The following is a 23,292-nucleotide window of genomic DNA, read 5'->3' as shown; positions in this document are numbered from 1 at the left end:
ATAAAAAGTGGAGTTAGCGGGAGGTCTGAGAGCGGAGTGGAGGGGAGTGAGAGGATAAAAAGTGGAGTTAGCGGGAGGTCTGAGAGCGGAGTGGAGGGGAGTGAGAGGATAAAAAGTGGAGTTAGCGGGAGGCCCGAGAGGGGAGTGGAGGGGAGTGGGAGGATAAAAAGTGGAGTTAGCGGGAGGTCCGAGAGCGGAGTGGAGGGGAGTGAGAGGATAAAAAGTGGAGTTAGCGGGAGGTCTGAGAGCGGAGTGGAGGGGAGTGAGAGGATAAAAAGTGGAGTTAGCGGGAGGTCCGAGAGCGGAGTGGAGGGGAGTGGGAGGATAAAAAGTGGAGTTAGCGGGAGGCCCGAGAGCGGAGTGGAGGGGAGTGAGAGGATAAAAAGTGGAGTTAGCGGGAGGTCCGAGAGCGGAGTGGAGGGGAGTGAGAGGATAAAAAGTGGAGTTAGCGGGAGGTCTGAGAGCGGAGTGGAGGGGAGTGGGAGGATAAAAAGTGGAGTTAGCGGGAGGTCTGAGAGCGGAGTGGAGGGGAGTGGGAGGTTAAAAAGTGGAGTTAGCGGGAGGTCTGAGAGCGGAGTGGAGGGGAGTGAGAGGATAAAAAGTGGAGTTAGCGGGAGGTCTGAGAGCGGAGTGGAGGGGAGTGAGAGGATAAAAAGTGGAGTTAGCGGGAGGCCTGAGAGCGGAGTGGAGGGGAGTGAGAGGATAAAAAGTGGAGTTAGCGGGAGGTCTGAGAGCGGAGTGGAGGGGAGTGAGAGGATAAAAAGTGGAGTTAGCGGGAGGTCTGAGAGCGGAGTGGAGGGGAGTGAGAGGATAAAAAGTGGAGTTAGCGGGAGGTCTGAGAGCGGAGTGGAGGGGAGTGGGAGGATAAAAAGTGGAGTTAGTGGGAGGTCCGAGAGCGGAGTGGAGGGGAGTGAGAGGATAAAAAGTGGAGTTAGCGGGAGGTCCGAGAGCGGAGTGGAGGGGAGTGAGAGGATAAAAAGTGGAGTTAGCGGGAGGTCTGAGAGCGGAGTGGAGGGGAGTGGGAGGATAAAAAGTGGAGTTAGCGGGAGGCCCGAGAGCGGAGTGGAGGGGAGTGGGAGGATAAAAAGTGGAGTTAGCGGGAGGTCCGAGAGCGGAGTGGAGGGGAGTGGGAGGATAAAAAGTGGAGTTAGCGGGAGGTCTGAGAGCGGAGTGGAGGGGAGTGGGAGGATAAAAAGTGGAGTTAGCGGGAGGTCCGAGAGCGGAGTGGAGGGGAGTGAGAGGATAAAAAGTGGAGTTAGCGGGAGGTCTGAGAGCGGAGTGGAGGGGAGTGGGAGGATAAAAAGTGGAGTTAGCGGGAGGCCTGAGAGCGGAGTGGAGGGGAGTGGGAGGATAAAAAGTGGAGTTAGCGGGAGGTCTGAGAGCGGAGTGGAGGGGAGTGGGAGGATAAAAAGTGGAGTTAGCGGGAGGTCCGAGAGCGGAGTGGAGGGGAGTGAGAGGATAAAAAGTGGAGTTAGCGGGAGGTCCGAGAGCGGAGTGGAGGGGAGTGAGAGGATAAAAAGTGGAGTTAGCGGGAGGCCCGAGAGCGGAGTGGAGGGGAGAGGGAGGATAAAAAGTGGAGTTAGCGGGAGGTCTGAGAGCGGAGTGGAGGGGAGTGGGAGGATAAAAAGTGGAGTTAGCGGGAGGTCCGAGAGCGGAGTGGAGGGGAGTGGGAGGATAAAAAGTGGAGTTAGCGGGAGGTCTGAGAGCGGAGTGGAGGGGAGAGGGAGGATAAAAAGTGGAGTTAGCGGGAGGTCCGAGAGCGGAGTGGAGGGGAGTGGGAGGATAAAAAGTGGAGTTAGCGGGAGGTCCGAGAGCGGAGTGGAGGGGAGTGAGAGGATAAAAAGTGGAGTTAGCGGGAGGTCCGAGAGCGGAGTGGAGGGGAGTGAGAGGATAAAAAGTGGAGTTAGCGGGAGGTCTGAGAGCGGAGTGGAGGGGAGTGAGAGGATAAAAAGTGGAGTTAGCGGGAGGCCCGAGAGGGGAGTGGAGGGGAGTGGGAGGATAAAAAGTGGAGTTAGCGGGAGGTCCGAGAGCGGAGTGGAGGGGAGTGAGAGGATAAAAAGTGGAGTTAGCGGGAGGTCTGAGAGCGGAGTGGAGGGGAGTGAGAGGATAAAAAGTGGAGTTAGCGGGAGGTCCGAGAGCGGAGTGGAGGGGAGTGAGAGGATAAAAAGTGGAGTTAGCGGGAGGTCCGAGAGCGGAGTGGAGGGGAGTGAGAGGATAAAAAGTGGAGTTAGCGGGAGGTCTGAGAGCGGAGTGGAGGGGAGTGAGAGGATAAAAAGTGGAGTTAGCGGGAGGCCCGAGAGGGGAGTGGAGGGGAGTGGGAGGATAAAAAGTGGAGTTAGCGGGAGGTCCGAGAGCGGAGTGGAGGGGAGTGAGAGGATAAAAAGTGGAGTTAGCGGGAGGTCTGAGAGCGGAGTGGAGGGGAGTGAGAGGATAAAAAGTGGAGTTAGCGGGAGGTCCGAGAGCGGAGTGGAGGGGAGTGGGAGGATAAAAAGTGGAGTTAGCGGGAGGCCCGAGAGCGGAGTGGAGGGGAGTGAGAGGATAAAAAGTGGAGTTAGCGGGAGGTCCGAGAGCGGAGTGGAGGGGAGTGAGAGGATAAAAAGTGGAGTTAGCGGGAGGTCTGAGAGCGGAGTGGAGGGGAGTGGGAGGATAAAAAGTGGAGTTAGCGGGAGGTCTGAGAGCGGAGTGGAGGGGAGTGGGAGGTTAAAAAGTGGAGTTAGCGGGAGGTCTGAGAGCGGAGTGGAGGGGAGTGAGAGGATAAAAAGTGGAGTTAGCGGGAGGTCTGAGAGCGGAGTGGAGGGGAGTGAGAGGATAAAAAGTGGAGTTAGCGGGAGGCCTGAGAGCGGAGTGGAGGGGAGTGAGAGGATAAAAAGTGGAGTTAGCGGGAGGTCTGAGAGCGGAGTGGAGGGGAGTGAGAGGATAAAAAGTGGAGTTAGCGGGAGGTCTGAGAGCGGAGTGGAGGGGAGCGGGAGGATAAAAAGTGGAGTTAGCGGGAGGCCTGAGAGCGGAGTGGAGGGGAGTGAGAGGATAAAAAGTGGAGTTAGCGGGAGGTCTGAGAGCGGAGTGGAGGGGAGTGAGAGGATAAAAAGTGGAGTTAGCGGGAGGTCCGAGAGCGGAGTGGAGGGGAGTGAGAGGATAAAAAGTGGAGTTAGCGGGAGGTCTGAGAGCGGAGTGGAGGGGAGAGGGAGGATAAAAAGTGGAGTTAGCGGGAGGTCTGAGAGTGAAGTGGAGGGGAGTGGGAGGATAAAAAGTGGAGTTAGCGGGAGGTCCGAGAGCGGAGTGGAGGGGAGTGAGAGGATAAAAAGTGGAGTTAGCGGGAGGTCCGAGAGCGGAGTGGAGGGGAGTGGGAGGATAAAAAGTGGAGTTAGCGGGAGGTCCGAGAGCGGAGTGGAGGGGAGTGGGAGGATAAAAAGTGGAGTTAGCGGGAGGCCTGAGAGCGGAGTGGAGGGGAGTGAGAGGATAAAAAGTGGAGTTAGCGGGAGGTCCGAGAGCGGAGTGGAGGGGAGTGGGAGGATAAAAAGTGGAGTTAGCGGGAGGTCTGAGAGCGGAGTGGAGGGGAGTGAGAGGATAAAAAGTGGAGTTAGCGGGAGGTCTGAGAGCGGAGTGGAGGGGAGTGAGAGGATAAAAAGTGGAGTTAGCGGGAGGTCTGAGAGCGGAGTGGAGGGGAGTGGGAGGATAAAAAGTGGAGTTAGCGGGAGGCCCGAGAGCGGAGTGGAGGGGAGTGGGAGGATAAAAAGTGGAGTTAGCGGGAGGTCCGAGAGCGGAGTGGAGGGGAGTGAGAGGATAAAAAGTGGAGTTAGCGGGAGGTCTGAGAGCGGAGTGGAGGGGAGTGGGAGGATAAAAAGTGGAGTTAGCGGGAGGTCTGAGAGCGGAGTGGAGGGGAGTGAGAGGATAAAAAGTGGAGTTAGCGGGAGGTCTGAGAGCGGAGTGGAGGGGAGTGAGAGGATAAAAAGTGGAGTTAGCGGGAGGTCCGAGAGCGGAGTGGAGGGGAGTGAGAGGATAAAAAGTGGAGTTAGCGGGAGGTCCGAGAGCGGAGTGGAGGGGAGTGAGAGGATAAAAAGTGGAGTTAGCGGGAGGTCCGAGAGCGGAGTGGAGGGGAGTGAGAGGATAAAAAGTGGAGTTAGCGGGAGGTCCGAGAGCGGAGTGGAGGGGAGTGAGAGGAGAGCCGCACGCAGCTTTTACATAGTTGGCGTCAACTCACACAGGCAGACATTTGAAAGAGTGACATCACAGGTCATTGGTTGGTAAGTATCACTTTTTTTCTCTCTCTCTAAGTCAGGGCTGGGGTTTAGCTAAGAGGTTTAACTTAAGCTAGATAAATTAATTAATTAATAAAACCAAAAATAGCGAGAGATTAAAAACTTTAATAAAGTAAATAACTAAATTCTGCTTCCACAAGAGATGGCAGTGAAGGTAGTGTGCGGTAACTGCAGCATGTGGGAGTTTGTGGAGAGCAGAGTGATCCCAGGTAACCACATCTGCAGTAAGTGTCTGTAACTCGAGGAACTTCGGCTCAGAGCTGTTGAGCTGGAGTCCGAGCTGCAGACATTGCAATGCATCAGGGAGGGGAGAGTTATCTGGAGGCAGTCACACCCCTTAGATTAGGTAGTAGTTTAGATTCATTCAGTGATCAGGGACAGGAGGATGTGACTGCGAGTCAGGCAGGTAAGGGGACCGAGGTTGTAGTGATGGAGGAGCTTCAGCCTTTGAGCTTGTCCAACAGGTACGAGGTACTTGATACCTGTATGGATGAGAACAAAGACTGCAGGGAGGATGGGCAAACTGACCACAGCACCATGGTACAGGAGGCCATTCAAGTGGGGGGAGTAAAAAGGAATATGGTAGTGGTAGAGGATCGTATAGTCAGGGGGATAGACTCTGTTCTCTGCGGCCACGACCGAGAGTCCCGAAGGTTGTGTTGCCTGCCCGGTGCCAGGGGTAAGGACATCTCCTCGTGGTGCGAAGAGAACTTGGAGCAGGAAGGGGAGGATCCAGTTGTCATGATCCATGCAGGAACCAACGACATAGGTAGAACTAGGAATGGGGTTCTGCTGAGGCAGTTTGAGGAGCTAGGGTCCAAATTAATAAGCAGGACCTCAAAGGTAATAATCTCTGGATTACTACCTGAGACATGTGCAAATTGGCATTGGGACAAACAGATCAAAGAGTTCAATGGGTGGGTCAAAGAGTGATGTGGGAGACAGGGGTTTCCATTCGTGGGGCACTGGGGAAAGAGGAGCTGTTCTGACGGGACGGGCTCCACTTAAACTGGGCTGGGACCAGCGTCCTGGTGAATCGAATAAATAGGACTGTAGATAGGACTTTAAACTAAAAAAGGTGGGGGAAGAGGTCAGGTGAGAGGAAATTTAGAAATCTAATGAGAAAAATCAAGGCAACACAGTAGTGGAGTGATTTGGGTAAAGATAAGCAGAGTGTGGCAGGAAGGGACAGAGAGTTTACCAATAATAGTGCATCAGCAAATAATGTCAAAGCAGGAAAAAAATGGTAAAAAGTCAAAATTAAAGGCTCTTTATCTGAATGCACGGAGCATTCGTAACAAGATAGATGAATTAGTTGCATAAAGAGAGATAAATGAGTTTGAACTAATAGCCTTTACAGAGACATGGTTACAAAGTGACCAAGATTGGAAACTAAATATTCCAGGGTACATGACATTTAGAAAAGACAGCCAGAATGGAAAAGGGGGGGGGGTGTAGCCCTAATAATAAAGGATGGCATAAGGGCAGAGGTGAGAATGGATCTTGGCTCAGAAGATCAGGAAGTAGAATCAGTATGGGTGGAAATTAGAAATGACAAGGGGCAGAAAACACTGGTGGGAGTAGTTTATAGGTCCCCAAATATTAGCAATACTGTTGGACAGAGCATTAATCGTGAAATAATAGGAGCTTGTAACAAAGGAAATGCAGTAATCATGGGGGACTTTAATCTTCACATAGACTGGGCAAATCAAATTGGCAAAGGTAGTTTGGAGGACGAGTTCATGGAATGCATTTGAGACAGTTTCCTAGAACAATACGTCATGGAAACAACCAGGGAACGGGCTATTTTAGATCTTGTATTATGTAATGAAACAGGGTTAATTAGTATTCTCACAGTAAAAGAACCTCTGGGGAAGAGTGATCATAACATGATAGAATTTCACGTTGAGTTTGAGAGTGACGTACTTAAGTCAGAAATTCGAGTCTTAAACTTAAATAAAGCCAATTACATAGATATGAGGGGCGAGTTGGCTAAGGTAGATTGGGAAATTAAATTAAAGGGTATGATGGTTGAAATGCAATGGCAAACATTTAAAGAAATATTTCAATATTCTCAACAAATATACATTCCAATGGGAAAAGTGATCCACCCACAGCTAACTAAAGAAGTTAAGGTGAGTATTAGATTAAAAGAAGAGGCCTACAATGTTGCCAAGAACAGAAGTAAGCCTGAGGATTGGGAGAGTTTTAGAAACCAGCAAAAGGTGACCAAAAAATTGATGAGAGAAAATAGAATATGAAAGTAAACTAGCAAGAAATATAAAAACAAACTGTAAGAGCTTCTACAAGTATGTAAAAAGGAAGAGATTAGCAAAAGTAAACATTGGTCCCTTAGAAGCTGAGACAGGAGAAATTATAATGGGGAATCAGGAATGGCAGATGCATTAAACAAATATTTTGTATCTGTCTTCACAGTAGAAGACAGAACAACATAACAGAAATAGTGAGGAACCAAGGGTCTAATGAGAGTGAGGAACTTAAAGTAATTAGTATCAGTAGAGAAAAAGTACTTGAGAAACTAATGGGACTAAAAGCCGACAAATCCCCTGGACCTGATGGCCTACATCCTAGGGTTCTAAAAGAGGTGGCTGCAGAGATAGTGGACGCATTGGTTATGATCTTCCAAAATTCTCTAGATTCTAGAACGGTCCCAGCGGATTGGAAGGTGGCAAATGTAACCCCGCTATTCAAGAAAGGAGGGAGAGAAAACAGGGAACTACAGGCCAGTTAGCCTGACATCAGTCGTTGAGAAAATGCTGGAATTCATTATTAAGGAAGTGGTACCAGGGCACTTAGAAAATCATAATATGATTAGGCAAAGTCAACATGGTTTTATGAAAGGGAAATCATGTTTGACAAATTCATTAGAGTTTTTTGAGGATGTAACTAGCAGGGTAGATAAAGGGGAACCAGTGGATGTAGTATATTTGGATTTTCAAATGGCATTTGATAAGGTGCCACATAAAAGGTTGTTCACAAGATAAGGGCTCATGGGTTTGGGGGTAATATATTAGCATGGATAGAGGATTGGTTAACGTACAGGAAACAGAGAGTAGGGATAAACAGGTCATTATCAGGTTGGCAGGTTGTAGCTGGAGGGGTGCTGCAAGGATCAGTGCTTGGGCCTCAGCTAGTTACAATCTATATCAATGACTTAGGGACCAAGTGTAATGTTTCCAAGTTTGCTGACGATACAAAGCTAGTTGGGAAAGTAAACTGTGAGGAGGACACAAAGAGTCTGCAAAGGGATATAGACAGGTTAAGTGAGTGGGCAAGAAGGTGGCAGATGGAGTATAATGTGGGGGAAATGTAAGGTTATTCACTTTGGTAGGAAGAATAGAAAAACAGAATATTTTTTAAATGGTGAGAAACTATTAAATGTTGGTGTTGAGAGAGACTTTGGTGTCCTTGTACAAGAAACACAAAAGGTTAGCATGCAGGTACAGCAAGCAATTAGGAAAGCAAATGGAATGTAGGCCTTTATTGCAAGGGGATTGGAGTACAAGAGTAAGGAAGTCTTACTACAGTTGTACAGTCATGATGTGGAGATGCCGGTGATGGACTGGGGTTGACAATTGTAAACAATTTTACAACACCAAGTTATAGTCCAGCAATTTTATTTTAAATTCACAAGCTTTTGGAGGCTTCCTCCTTCGTCAGGTGAACGATGTGAAACGATCACATCGTCAGGTGAACGATGTGAACGATCACATCGTTCACCTGACGAAGGAGGAAGCCTCCGAAAGCTTGTGAATTTAAAATAAAATTGCTGGACTATAACTTGGTGTTGTAAAATTGTTTACAGTTGTACAGGACCTTGGTGAGACCTCACCTGGAGTACTGTGTACAGTTTTGGTCTCCTTATCTAAGGAAGGATATACTTGCCTTAGAGGCGGTGCAACAAAGGTTCACTAGATTAATTCCTGGGATGAGAGGGTTGTCCTATGAGGCGAGGTTGAGTAGAATAGGCCTAAACTCTCTGGAGTTTAGAAGAATTAGAAGTGAACTCAGTGAAACATGTAAGATTATGAGGGGGCTTGACAGGGTAGATGCTGAGAGGTTGTTTCCCCTGGCTGGAGAGTCTAGAACTCGGGGGCATAGTCACAGGATAAGGGGTCGGCCATTTAAGACTGAGACGAGGAGGAATTTTTTGACTCAGAGGGTTGTGAATCTTTGGAATTCTCTACCCCAGAGGGCTGTGAGTGCTCAGTCGTTGAATATATTCAAGATTGAGCTAGACAGATTTTTGGACTGTAGGGGAATCAAGGGATATGGGGATCGGGCAGGAAATGAGGTCGGGCAGGATATGAGGTCGAAGATCAGCCATGATCTGATTGAATGGCGGAGCAGGCTTGAGGGGCCGTATGGCCTACTCCTGCTCCTATTTCTTATGTTCTTATCTGTATTGTACCCATCTGTATGGTGATCTGTACTGCACATAGACTGCATGGGTATCTGCACAGTACACACAGACTGTACAGGGATCTGTACTGCAGATACAGACTGTACGGGGATCTGTATTATACACAGACTATGGGGACCTGCACTATACACAGACTGTACAGGGATCAGTATTGTACACTGACTGTATGGGGATCCGTACTGTACACACAAACTGGGGATCTGTACTGTAGACGCAGACTGTACAGGCAACTGCACTGTACACACACTGTATGTGGATGTGTACTCTACACAGACTGTATGGGGATCTGTACTGTACACACAAATTGCACGGTGTTCTGTACTGTACACACAGACTGTACAATGATCTGTACTGTACACAGGTTGTATTGGGATCTGTATTGTACAGAGTCTGTATTCTACACAGACTGTATAGGGATCTGTACTGTACACAGACTGCATGGGGCTCTGTACTATACACACTGTGTGGCATTTGTACTGCACTCACTGACAGACTGCATGGGGATCTACTGTACACAGACTGTATTGGGATCTGTACTGTATCAGACTGTATGTGGATCTGTACTGTAGAGACAGACTGTACGGGGTCTGTACTGCACGGAGACTGTACAGAGATCTTTACTGTAGATACAGACTATGGGAATTTGTACTGTACACACTGTACAGGGATCTGCACAATAAACAGACTGTGCGGTGATCTGTACTGTGCACAGACTCTATGGGGATCTGCATTGTACATAGGTTATCTGTACCGCACACACAGACAGTTCGTGGCTCTTTACTGTACACAGCCAGACAGTACGGAGTCTGTACTGCACACAGACTACGGGCATCTATACTGTACATACAGACTGTACGGGGCTCTGCACTCTACACAGACTGTACAGGAATCTGTACCGTAGAGACAGACTGTACGGGGATCTGTAATGTATACAGACCGTACGGGGAACTGTACTGTATGCACAGATTTCTGGGGATCTACTGTATACAGCCTGTATGAGGCTTTATACTGCACTCACAGACTGTATGTGGCTCTGTACTGTTCACAGACAGTACGGGGTCTGTTCTGTACAGACTGTACAGGAATCTGTAACTGTAAATACAGACTGTACGAGGATTTGTACTGTACACAGACTGTACGGGATCTGTACTGTACACACTTTATGGGGATCTGTACTGTATAAAGACTGAATGGGATCTGTACTGTACACAGACTGCACAGGGATCTGTACTGTACACAGACTGCATAGGGATCTGTACTGTACACAGACTGTACAGGATCTGTACTGTACACAGACTGTACAGGGATCTGTACTGTACACAGACTGTATGGGATCTGTACTGTACACAGACTGAATGGGATCTGTACTGTACACAGACTGAATGGGATCTGTACTGTACACAGATTGTATAGGAATCAGTACTGTACACACTGTATGGGGATCTGTACTGTACATGCAGACTGTATGGCATTGTACACACTGTATGGGGATCTGTACTGTACATGCAGACTGTATGGCATTGTACACATTGTATGGGGATCTGTACTGTACACAATGTTCAGTGATCTTTACTGTACACAGACTGTACAGGGATCTGTATTGTACACACAGACTTCACGGGGATCTGTACCATACATAAGACAGACTGCATGGGGATCTGTAGTGTACGCAGACTGCACAGCAATCTGTACTGTACATGCAGACTGTACGGTGATTTGTACTGTACCCAGATTGTACGGTGATCTGTACTGTTCATGGAATGTACAGGGGGTCTGTACTGTACACAGACTGTATGGGGATCTGTACTGTACACAGACTGTATGGGGATCTGTACTGTACACAGACTGTATGGGGATTTGAACACATGGACTGGACGGGGATCTGCACACATGGAATTTACGGGGATCTGTACTCTACACACAGACTGTATGGGGATTTGTACTGTACATACAATGAGGTATCAGAGATGGAGTAAACACACTGAGGGATCAGAGATGGAGTAAACACATTGAGGGATCAGAGATGGAGTAAACACACTGAGGGATCAGAGATGGAGTAAACACACTGAGGGATCAGAGATGGAGTAAACACACTGAGGGATCAGAGATGGAGTAAACACACTGAGGGATCAGAGATGGAGTAAACACACTGAGGGATCAGAGATGGAGTAAACACACTGAGGGATCAGAGATGGAGTAAACACACTGAGGGATCAGAGATGGAGTAAACACACTGAGGGATCAGAGATGGAGTAAACACACTGAGGGATCAGAGATGGAGTAAACACACTGAGGGATCAGAGATGGAGTAAACACACTGAGGGATCAGAGATGGAGTAAACACACTGAGGGATCAGAGATGGAGTAAACACATTGAGGGATCAGAGACGGAGTAAACACACTGAGGGATCAGAGATGGAGTAAACACACTGAGGGATCAGAGATGGAGTAAACACACTGAGGGATCAGAGACGGAGTAAACACACTGAGGGATCAGAGATGGAGTAAACACACTGAGGGATCAGAGATGGAGTAAACACACTGAGGGATCAGAGACGGAGTAAACACACTGAGGGATCAGAGACGGAGTAAACATACTGAGGGATCAGAGACGGAGTAAACACACTGAGGGATCAGAGACGGAGTAAACACACTGAGGGATCAGAGATGGAGTAAACACACTGAGGGATCAGAGATGGAGTAAACACACTGAGGGATCAGAGATGGGGTCAACACACTGGGGGATCAGAGATGGAGTAAACACACTGAGGGATCAGAGATGGAGTAAACACACTGAGGGATCAGAGACGGAGTAAACACACTGAGGGATCAGAGACGGAGTAAACATACTGAGGGATCAGAGACGGAGTAAACACACTGAGGGATCAGAGACGGAGTAAACACACTGAGGGATCAGAGATGGAGTAAACACACTGAGGGATCAGAGACGGAGTAAACACACTGAGGGATCAGAGATGGAGTAAACACACTGAGGGATCAGAGATGGAGTAAACACACTGAGGGATCAGAGATGGAGTAAACACACTGAGGGATCAGAGATGGGGTAAACACACTGAGGGATCAGAGACGGAGTAAACACACTGAGGGATCAGAGATGGAGTAAACACACTGAGGGATCAGAGATGGAGTAAACACACTGAGGGATCAGAGATGGAGTAAACACACTGAGGGATCAGAGACGGAGTAAACACACTGAGGGATCAGAGATGGAGTAAACACACTGAGGGATCAGAGACGGAGTAAACACACTGAGGGATCAGAGATGGAGGAATAAACAATTCAGCCATTCACCAGCAGGTGAGTTGATCTATTTTTAAGCATATCAAAGTCAGATGTGAGATGCCTCACTGTAACTTGGCCAGGCTTACTGCGATGTAAGATTACATGACTCGGTATGACGTGGTCTGATCTGTTAGTGAAACTGCAGTCAGTAACATTGTACCTGGAGATATCTCACAGTTGTTCTCATCACTGTTGTCCTGGCAGTTATTCACTCCATCACACAGAAAGCTTTTGTCGATGCATCGCCTATTCTTACAGTGGAAACGAGCCGTCGAACATAAGAGGGGGTTTGCTGCTAAGAAACACAGAAAACAGTGTTAGAGAACACACGGCTGATTGCTAGGGAAGATTGCTACACAGAGACAGATATGGGAACTGTATATTATACACAGACTGACACAGCTACTGTCTGTTACATAGAGACTGACACGGGATGTGAATTTTACAGAGACTGACACGGTCACTGTGTGTTATAGAGACAAACGTGGTCATTGCGTATTATATAGGGAGTGGCCTATTAAACAGAGCACTTAGAAAATCATAATATGATTAGGCAGAGTCAACACGGTTTTAAGAAAGGGAAATTGTGTTTGAGTTTTTTGAGGGTGTATCTAGCAGGGTAGATAAGGGGGAACCAGTGGATGTAGTATAGTTGGATTTTCAAAAGGCATTCGATAAGGTGCCACACAAGTGGTTGTTACATAAGATTAGAGCTCATGGGATTGGAGTCATAGAGTCATAGAGTTATACAGCACGGATAGAGGCCCTTCGGCCCATCGTGTCCGCGCCGGCCATCAGCCCTGTCCACTCTAATCCCATATTCCAGCATTTGGTCCGTAGCCTTGTATGCTATGGCATTTCAAGTGCTCATCCAAATGCTTCTTGAATGTTGTGAGGGTTCCTGCCTCCACAACCCTTTCAGGCAGTGAGTTCCAGACTCCAACCACCCTCTGGGTGAAAAAGTTCTTTCTCAAATCCCCTCTAAACCTCCCGCCTTTTACCTTGAATCTATGTCCCCTTGTTATAGAACCCTCAACGAAGGGAAAAAGCTCCTTAGTATCCATCCTATCTGTGCCCCTCATAATTTTGTACACCTCAATCATGTCCCCCCTCAGCCTCCTCTGCTCCAAGGAAAACAAACCCAATCTTCCCAGTCTCTCTTCATAGCTGAAGCGCTCCAGCCCTGGTAACATCCTGGTGAATCTCCTCTGCACCCTCTCCAAAGCGATCACATCCTTCCTGTAGTGTGGCGACCAGAACTGCACACAGTACTCCAGCTGTGGCCTAACCAGTGTTTTATACAGCTCCATCATAACCTCCTTGCTCTTATATTCTATGCCTCGGCTAATAAAGGCAAGTATCCCATATGCCTTCTTTACCACCTTATCTACCTGTTCCACCGCCTTCAGGGATCTGTGAACTTGCACACCAAGATCCCTCTGACCCTCTGTCTTGCCTAGGGTCCTCCCATTCATTGTGTATTCCCTTGCCTTGTTAGTCCCTCCAAAGTGCATTACCTCGCACTTTTCCGGGTTAAATTCCATTTGCCACTGTTCCGCCCATCTGACCAACCTATCTATATTGTCCTGCAGACTGAGGCTATCCTCCTCGCTATTTACCACCCTACCAATCTTTGTATCATCAGCGAACTTACTGATCATACCTTTTACATTCATATCCAAGTCGTTAATGTAGACCACAAACAGCAAGGGACCCAGCACCGATCCCTGTGGTACCCCACTGGCCACAGGCTTCCAGTCACAAAAACAACCTTCGACCATCACCCTCTGCCTTCTGCCACTAAGCCAGTTTTGTATCCAAAGTGCCAAGGCACCCTGGATTCCATGGGCTCGTACCTTCTTGACCAGTCTCCTGTGGGGGACTTTATCGAAGGCCTTACTGAAATCCATGTATACCACATCCACTGCGTTACCCTCATCCACACGCCTAGTCACCCCCTCAAAAAATTCAATCAAATTAGTCAGACATGATCTTCCCTTGACAAAGCCATGTTGACTATCCCAGATTAATCCTTGCTTCTCCAAGTGGAGACTAATTTTGTCCTTCAGAATTTTTTCCAATAATTTTCCTACCACTGATGTTAGGCTCACTGGCCTGTAGTTCCCCGGTTTTTCCCTACTCCCCTTCTTGAATAATGGTATTACATTAGCGGTTCTCCAGTCCTCTGGCACATCCCCTGTGGCCAGAGAGGTTCTGAATATATGTGTCAGAGCCCCCGCAATCTCCTCCTTTGCCTCACACAGTAGCCTGGGATACATTTCGTCCGGGCCTGGGGATTTATCCATTTTTAGGCCTGCTAAAACCGCCAATACCTCCTCCCGCTCGATGTTAATATGTTCGAGTATATCACAGTCCCCCTGCCGTATTTCTATGTCTACATCGTCCTTCTCCATAGTGAAAACAGATGCAAAAAATTCATTTAGAACCCCTCCTACATCTGCCGGCTCCACACACAGATTGCCATTTTTGTCCCTAATGGGCCCTATTTTTTCCCTAGTCATCCTCTTACCCTTAATATACTTATAAAACATCTTAGGATTTTCCTTTATTTTGCTCGCCAGTGTTATTTCATGGCCCCTCCTTGATCTCCTAATTTCTTTTTTAAGTATACCCCTGCACTTTTTGTACTCCTCTAGGGCTTCCTCCGTCTTTAGCCTTTTGTATCTGCCAAAAGCCCTCCTTTTTTTCCTAATCCATTCTCGTATATCCCCTGACATCCAAGGTTCCCTGGAGTTCTTGGAACCACCCTTGACCTTTACGGGAACATGTTGCCATTGTATGGTCTCAATCTCCCTTCTGAAAGACTCCCATTGCTCCGATGCGGATTTTCCTACAAGCAGCTGATCCCAGTCCATTTTGGCCAGATCCTGCCTTATCCTATTAAAATCGGCCTTCCCCCAATTTAGAACCTTTATTTCCGGCCCCTCCCTGTCCTTTTCCATGACCACCTTAAATCTCACCGAATTATGGTCACTGTCACCAAAGTGCTCACCTACTAGCACTTCTTCCACTTGGCCGGCCACATTCCCTAGAATTAGGTCCAGTACCGCCCCCTCTCTTGTAGGACTTTCTACATGCTGGCTCAAAAAGCTCTCCTGGATGCACGTTAAGAATTTTGTACCCTCTAAGCCTTTTACACTCTGAGTATCCCAGTTAATATTGGGGAAGTTGAAATCCCCCACTATTATTACCCTATTATTTGCACAATTTTCTGAGATTTGCCTACATATCTGTTCCTCTATCTCCCCCTGACTGTTTGGGGGCCTATAGTACACTCCCATCAAAGTGCTTGCCCCCTTTTTGTTTTTAAGCTCCACCCATATGGCCTCATTAAGGAACCTGCTAATATATCATCCCTCCTTATGGCAGTAATTGATTCTTTAATTAATATTGCGACCCCCCCTCCTCTTATACCTCCCCCTCTGTCTCGCCTGAAGATTCTGTACCCCGGAATATTGAGCTGCCAGTCTTGCCCCTCCCTCAACCATGTCTCTGTGACAGCAACAATATCATACTCCCATGTGTTTATCAACACCTTCAGTTCATCCACCTTATTCGCAAGACTCCTTGCATTAAAATAGATGCCATCCAGCCTTGCCCTCACATATTTGCCCTGTCTTCCAAGCTGACTTGTTTTTTTCTCTATATTTGGCTGCACATCACCCCCTATTGTAGCTCCACTCTGTATCCCATCCCCCTGCCAAGTTAGTTTAAACCCCCCCAACAGTGCTAGCAAACCTCCCCGCAAGGATATTTGTCCCGCTCTGGTTCAGGTGCAACCCGTCCGACTTGTACAAGTCCCACCTTCCCCAGAAGCAGGCCCAGTGATCCAGGAAACTGAAACCCTCCCTCCTGCACCAACTCTTTAGCCACGCATTCATCTGTTCTATCCTCCTATTTCTATACTCACTAGCCCGTGGCACTGGGAGTAATCCAGAGATTACAACCTTTGAGGTCCTGCTCTTTAATCTGCTACCTAGCTCCCTAAATTCTTGATGCAGGACCTCATCTCCCTTCCTACCTATGTCGTTGGTCCCAATGTGGACCACGACCTCTGCCTGCTCACCCTCCCCTTTGAGAATGTCCGTTAACCAATTCGCATGGATTGCGAATTGGTTAACGGACAGAAAAGAGAGAGTAGGAATACACGGATCATTCTCAGGTTGGCAGGTTGTAACTAGTAGGGTGCTGCAAGGATCAGAGCTTGGGATTCAGGTCTTTACAATATATTTAGATGAAGGGACCGAGTGTAATGTATCCAAGTCTGCTGATGATACAAAGCTAGGTGGGAAAGTAAACTGTGAGAGGACACAAAGAGTCTGCAAAGGGATATTGACAGGTTATGTGAGTGGGCGAGAAGGTGTCAGATGGAGTATAATGTGGGGAAATGTGAAATTATCCACTTTGGTAGGAAGAATAGAAAAGCAGAATGTTTTTTAAAAGGTGAGAGACTAAGAAATGTTGGTATTCAGAGGGATTTGGGTGTCCTTGTACATGAATCACAGAAAGTTAACATGCAGTTACAGCAAGCAATTAGGAAGGCAAATGGTATGTTAGCCTTTATTGCAAGTGGGTTGGAGTGTAAGAAGGTCGTGCTGCAGTTATATAGGGCTCTGGTGAGACCACACCTGGAGTACGGAGAACAGTTTTGGCCTCCTTACCTAAGAAAGGATATACTTGCCTTAGAGGGGGTGCAACAAAGGTTCACTAGATTGATTCCTGGGATGAGAGGGTTGTCCTATCAGGAGAGATTGAGTAGATTGGGCCCATATTCTCTGGAGTTTAGAAGAGTGAGAGATGATCTGATTGAAACATATAAAATTCTTAGGGGGCTTGTCAGGGTAGATGCTGAGAGGCTGTTTCCCTGGCTGGAGTGTCTAGAACTAGGGGTCATAGTCTCAAGATAAGTGGTCGGCCATTTAGGACTGAGATGAGGAAAAATTTCTTCACTCAGAGGGTTGTGAATCTTTGGAATTCTCTACCCCAGAGGGCTGTGGATGCTCAGTCGTTGAGTATATTCAAGACTGAGATCGATGGATATTTCGACACTAAAGGGAATCATGGGATATGGGAAAGGGTCTGAAAGTGGAGTTGAGATCGGAGATCAGCCATGATTTTATTAAATGGCGGAGCAGGTTCGAGGGGCCGCATGGCCTACTCCTGCTCCAATTTCTTATGTTCTTATGACACAGTCACTGTGTGTTATACAGAGACTGACAGGCTTACTGTGTGTTATACAGAGACTGACACAGACACTGTGTATTATAGAGACAGACACGGTCACAGTGCGTTTTACACAGACAGATGCTGTGTATTGTACAGAGACTGACACAGCCCTGTGTATTATAGAGAGACTGCCATGGTCACTGTGTATTATACAGAGACTGCCACAGTCATTGTATGTTATACAAAGACAGACATGGTCACTTTGTATTATAGAGACTCATACGGGCACTATGTGCTATAGAGAGACTGACACGGGCACTGTGTGTTATACAGAGACTGACATGGTCACTGTGTGTTATAGAGAGACTGACACGGGCACTGTGTGTTATACAGAGACTGACACGGGCACTGTGTGTTATACAGAGACTGACACGGTCACTGTGTGTTATATAGAGACTGACACGGTCACTGTGTGTTATACAGAGACTGACACGGTCACTGTGTGTTATACAGAGACTGACACGGTCACTGTGTGTTATACAGAGACTGACACGGTCACTGTGTGTTATACAGAGACTGACACGGTCACTGTGTGTTATACAGAGACTGACACGGGCACTGTGTGTTATACAGAGACTGACACGGGCACTGTGTGTTATACAGAGACTGACACGGTCACTGTGTGTTATACAGAGACTGACACGGGCACTGTGTGTTATACAGAGACTGACACGGTCACTGTGTGTTATATAGAGACCGACACGGGCACTGTGTGTTATACAGAGACCGACACGGTCACTGTGTGTTATACAGAGACTGACACGGTCACTGTGTGTTATACAGAGACTGACACGGTCACTGTGTGTTATACAGAGACTGACACGGGCACTGTGTGTTATACAGAGACCGACACGGGCACTGTGTGTTATACAGAGACCGACACGGTCACTGTGTGTTATACAGAGACTGACACGGTCACTGTGTGTTATAGAGACTGACACGGGCACTGTGTGTTATACAGAGACTGACACGGGCACTGTGTGTTATACAGAGACTGACACGGTCACTGTGTGTTATACAGAGACTGACACGGGCACTGTGTGTTATACAGAGACTGACACGGTCACTGTGTGTTATACAGAGACTGACACGGTCACTGTGTGTTATACAGAGACTGACACGGTCACTGTGTGTTATACGGAGACTGACACGGGCACTGTGTGTTATACAGAGACTGACACGGGCACTGTGTGTTATACAGAGACTGACACGGGCACTGTGTGTTATACAGAGACTGACACGGTCACTGTGTGTTATACAGAGACTGACACGGTCACTGTGTGTTATACAGAGACTGACACGGGCACTGTGTGTTATACAGAGACTGACACGGTCACTGTGTGTTATACAGAGACTGACACGGTCACTGTGTGTTATACAGAGACAGACACGGTCACTGTGTGTTATACAGAGACCGACACGGGCACTGTGTGTTATACAGAGACCGACACGGGCACTGTGTGTTATACAGAGACTGACACGGTCATTGTGTGTTATACAGAGACTGACACGGGCACTGTGTGTTATACAGAGACTGACACGGGCACTGTGTGTTATACAGAGACCGACACGGTCACTGTGTGTTATACAGAGACCGACACGGGCACTGTGTGTTATACAGAGACTGACACGGGCACTGTGTGTTATACAGAGACCGACACGGGCACTGTGTGTTATACAGAGACTGACACGGTCACTGTGTGTTATACAGAGACTGACACGGGCACTGTGTGTTATACAGAGACTGACACGGTCACTGTGTGTTATACAGAGACTGACACGGGCACTGTGTGTTATACAGAGACCGACACGGTCACTGTGTGTTATATAGAGACTGACACGGGCACTGTGTGTTATACAGAGACCGACACGGGCACTGTGTGTTATACAGAGACTGACACGGGCACTGTGTGTTATACAGAGACTGACACGGTCACTGTGTGTTATACAGAGACCGACACGGGCACTGTGTGTTATACAGAGACTGACACGTGCACTGTGTGTTATACAGAGACCGACACGGTCACTGTGTGTTATATAGAGACCGACACGGGCACTGTGTGTTATACAGAGACCGACACGGTCACTGTGTGTTATACAGAGACTGACACGGTCACTGTGTGTTATACAGAGACTGACACGGGCACTGTGTGTTATACAGAGACGGACACGGGCACTGTGTGTTATACAGAGAGTGACACGGTCACTGTGTGTTATACAGAGACCGACACGGTCACTGTGTGTTATACAGAGACCGACACGGGCACTGTGTGTTATACAGAGACCGACACGGTCACTGTGTGTTATACAGAGACCGACACGGTCACTGTGTGTTATACAGAGACTGACACGGGCACTGTGTGTTATACAGAGACCGACACGGTCACTGTGTGTTATACAGAGACTGACACGGGCACTGTGTGTTATACAGAGACTGACACGGTCACTGTGTGTTATACAGAGACTGACACGGGCACTGTGTGTTATAGAGACTGACACGGGCACTGTGTGTTATACAGAGACTGACACGGGCACTGTGTGTTATACAGAGACCGACACGGGCACTGTGTGTTATACAGAGACCGACACGGTCACTGTGTGTTATACAGAGACTGACACGGGCACTGTGTGTTATACAGAGACTGACACGGGCACTGTGTGTTATACAGAGACTGACACGGGCACTGTGTGTTATACAGAGACCGACACGGGCACTGTGTGTTATACAGAGACCGACACGGGCACTGTGTGTTATACAGAGACCGACACGGGCACTGTGTGTTATACAGAGACCGACACGGGCACTGTGTGTTATACAGAGACTGACACGGTCACTGTGTGTTATACAGAGACTGACACGGGCACTGTGTGTTATACAGAGACTGACACGGGCACTGTGTGTTATACAGAGACCGACACGGTCACTGTGTGTTATACAGAGACCGACACGGTCACTGTGTGTTATACGGAGACTGACACGGGCACTGTGTGTTATATGGAGACTGACACGGTCACTGTGTGTTATACAGAGACCGACACGGGCACTGTGTGTTATACGGAGACCGACACGGGCACTGTGTGTTATATGGAGACTGACACGGGCACTGTGTGTTATACAGAGACTGACACGGTCACTGTGTGTTATACAGAGACTGACACGGTCACTGTGTGTTATACAGAGACTGACACGGGCACTGTGTGTTATATGGAGACTGACACGGTCACTGTGTGTTATACAGAGACCGACACGGGCACTGTGTGTTATACAGAGACCGACACGGTCACTGTGTGTTATACAGAGACTGACACGGGCACTGTGTGTTATACAGAGACTGACACGGTCACTGTGTGTTATACAGAGACTGACACGGTCACTGTGTGTTATACGGAGACCGACACGGTCACTGTGTGTTATACGGAGACTGACACGGGCACTGTGTGTTATACGGAGACCGACACGGTCACTGTGTGTTATACAGAGACCGACACGGGCACTGTGTGTTATACAGAGACCGACACGGGCACTGTGTGTTATACAGAGACCGACACGGGCACTGTGTGTTATACAGAGACCGACACGGGCACTGTGTGTTATACAGAGACCGACACGGGCACTGTGTGTTATACAGAGACCGACACGGGCACTGTGTGTTATACAGAGACTGACACGGGCACTGTGTGTTATACAGAGACTGACACGGTCACTGTGTGTTATATAGAGACTGACACGGTCACTGTGTGTTATACAGAGACTGACACGGTCACTGTGTGTTATACAGAGACTGACACGGTCACTGTGTGTTATACAGAGACTGACACGGTCACTGTGTGTTATACAGAGACTGACACGGTCACTGTGTGTTATACAGAGACTGACACGGGCACTGTGTGTTATACAGAGACTGACACGGGCACTGTGTGTTATACAGAGACTGACACGGTCACTGTGTGTTATACAGAGACTGACACGGGCACTGTGTGTTATACAGAGACTGACACGGTCACTGTGTGTTATATAGAGACCGACACGGGCACTGTGTGTTATACAGAGACCGACACGGTCACTGTGTGTTATACAGAGACTGACACGGTCACTGTGTGTTATACAGAGACTGACACGGTCACTGTGTGTTATACAGAGACTGACACGGGCACTGTGTGTTATACAGAGACCGACACGGGCACTGTGTGTTATACAGAGACCGACACGGTCACTGTGTGTTATACAGAGACTGACACGGTCACTGTGTGTTATAGAGACTGACACGGGCACTGTGTGTTATACAGAGACTGACACGGGCACTGTGTGTTATACAGAGACTGACACGGTCACTGTGTGTTATACAGAGACTGACACGGGCACTGTGTGTTATACAGAGACTGACACGGTCACTGTGTGTTATACAGAGACTGACACGGTCACTGTGTGTTATACAGAGACTGACACGGTCACTGTGTGTTATACGGAGACTGACACGGGCACTGTGTGTTATACAGAGACTGACACGGGCACTGTGTGTTATACAGAGACTGACACGGGCACTGTGTGTTATACAGAGACTGACACGGTCACTGTGTGTTATACAGAGACTGACACGGTCACTGTGTGTTATACAGAGACTGACACGGGCACTGTGTGTTATACAGAGACTGACACGGTCACTGTGTGTTATACAGAGACTGACACGGTCACTGTGTGTTATACAGAGACAGACACGGTCACTGTGTGTTATACAGAGACCGACACGGGCACTGTGTGTTATACAGAGACCGACACGGGCACTGTGTGTTATACAGAGACTGACACGGTCATTGTGTGTTATACAGAGACTGACACGGGCACTGTGTGTTATACAGAGACTGACACGGGCACTGTGTGTTATACAGAGACCGACACGGTCACTGTGTGTTATACAGAGACCGACACGGGCACTGTGTGTTATACAGAGACTGACACGGTCACTGTGTGTTATACAGAGACCGACACGGGCACTGTGTGTTATACAGAGACTGACACGGTCACTGTGTGTTATACAGAGACTGACACGGGCACTGTGTGTTATACAGAGACTGACACGGTCACTGTGTGTTATACAGAGACTGACACGGGCACTGTGTGTTATACAGAGACCGACACGGTCACTGTGTGTTATATGGAGACTGACACGGGCACTGTGTGTTATACAGAGACCGACACGGGCACTGTGTGTTATACAGAGACTGACACGGGCACTGTGTGTTATACAGAGACTGACACGGTCACTGTGTGTTATACAGAGACCGACACGGGCACTGTGTGTTATACAGAGACTGACACGGGCACTGTGTGTTATACAGAGACCGACACGGTCACTGTGTGTTATATAGAGACCGACACGGGCACTGTGTGTTATACAGAGACCGACACGGTCACTGTGTGTTATACAGAGACTGACACGGTCACTGTGTGTTATACAGAGACTGACACGGGCACTGTGTGTTATACAGAGACGGACACGGGCACTGTGTGTTATACAGAGAGTGACACGGTCACTGTGTGTTATACAGAGACCGACACGGTCACTGTGTGTTATACAGAGACCGACACGGGCACTGTGTGTTATACAGAGACCGACACGGTCACTGTGTGTTATACAGAGACCGACACGGTCACTGTGTGTTATACAGAGACTGACACGGGCACTGTGTGTTATACAGAGACCGACACGGTCACTGTGTGTTATACAGAGACTGACACGGGCACTGTGTGTTATACAGAGACTGACACGGTCACTGTGTGTTATACAGAGACTGACACGGGCACTGTGTGTTATAGAGACTGACACGGGCACTGTGTGTTATACAGAGACTGACACGGGCACTGTGTGTTATACAGAGACCGACACGGGCACTGTGTGTTATACAGAGACCGACACGGTCACTGTGTGTTATACAGAGACCGACACGGGCACTGTGTGTTATACAGAGACTGACACGGGCACTGTGTGTTATACAGAGACTGACACGGGCACTGTGTGTTATACAGAGACCGACACGGGCACT

The 23,292-nt window shown here is 48.2% G+C and overlaps 1 protein-coding gene across 8 annotated transcripts in view; it reads right to left on the bottom strand.

The window, feature by feature from the left end:
• Positions 1–23,292, bottom strand: part of ldlrad3 (low density lipoprotein receptor class A domain containing 3) — a 291,752-nt gene that overhangs the window by 162,072 nt on the left and 106,388 nt on the right. For 6 of the 8 annotated variants that reach the window (XM_067993644.1, XM_067993645.1, XM_067993647.1 and 3 more), the window contains exon 4: positions 12,164–12,298. In XM_067993644.1, the coding sequence (XP_067849745.1) occupies positions 12,164–12,298 (135 nt within the window). The remainder of the gene's footprint in view (positions 1–12,163; positions 12,299–23,292) is intronic. The other 2 variants (XM_067993643.1, XM_067993642.1) reach the window with 1 other exon arrangement.

This window comes from Heptranchias perlo, chromosome 12 (assembly GCF_035084215.1).
Source record: "Heptranchias perlo isolate sHepPer1 chromosome 12, sHepPer1.hap1, whole genome shotgun sequence".
Lineage (NCBI taxonomy): Eukaryota > Metazoa > Chordata > Chondrichthyes > Hexanchiformes > Hexanchidae > Heptranchias > Heptranchias perlo.
The sequence above is the reverse complement of the archived record's forward strand: the minus strand, read 5'-3'. Positions and strand labels throughout refer to the sequence as shown.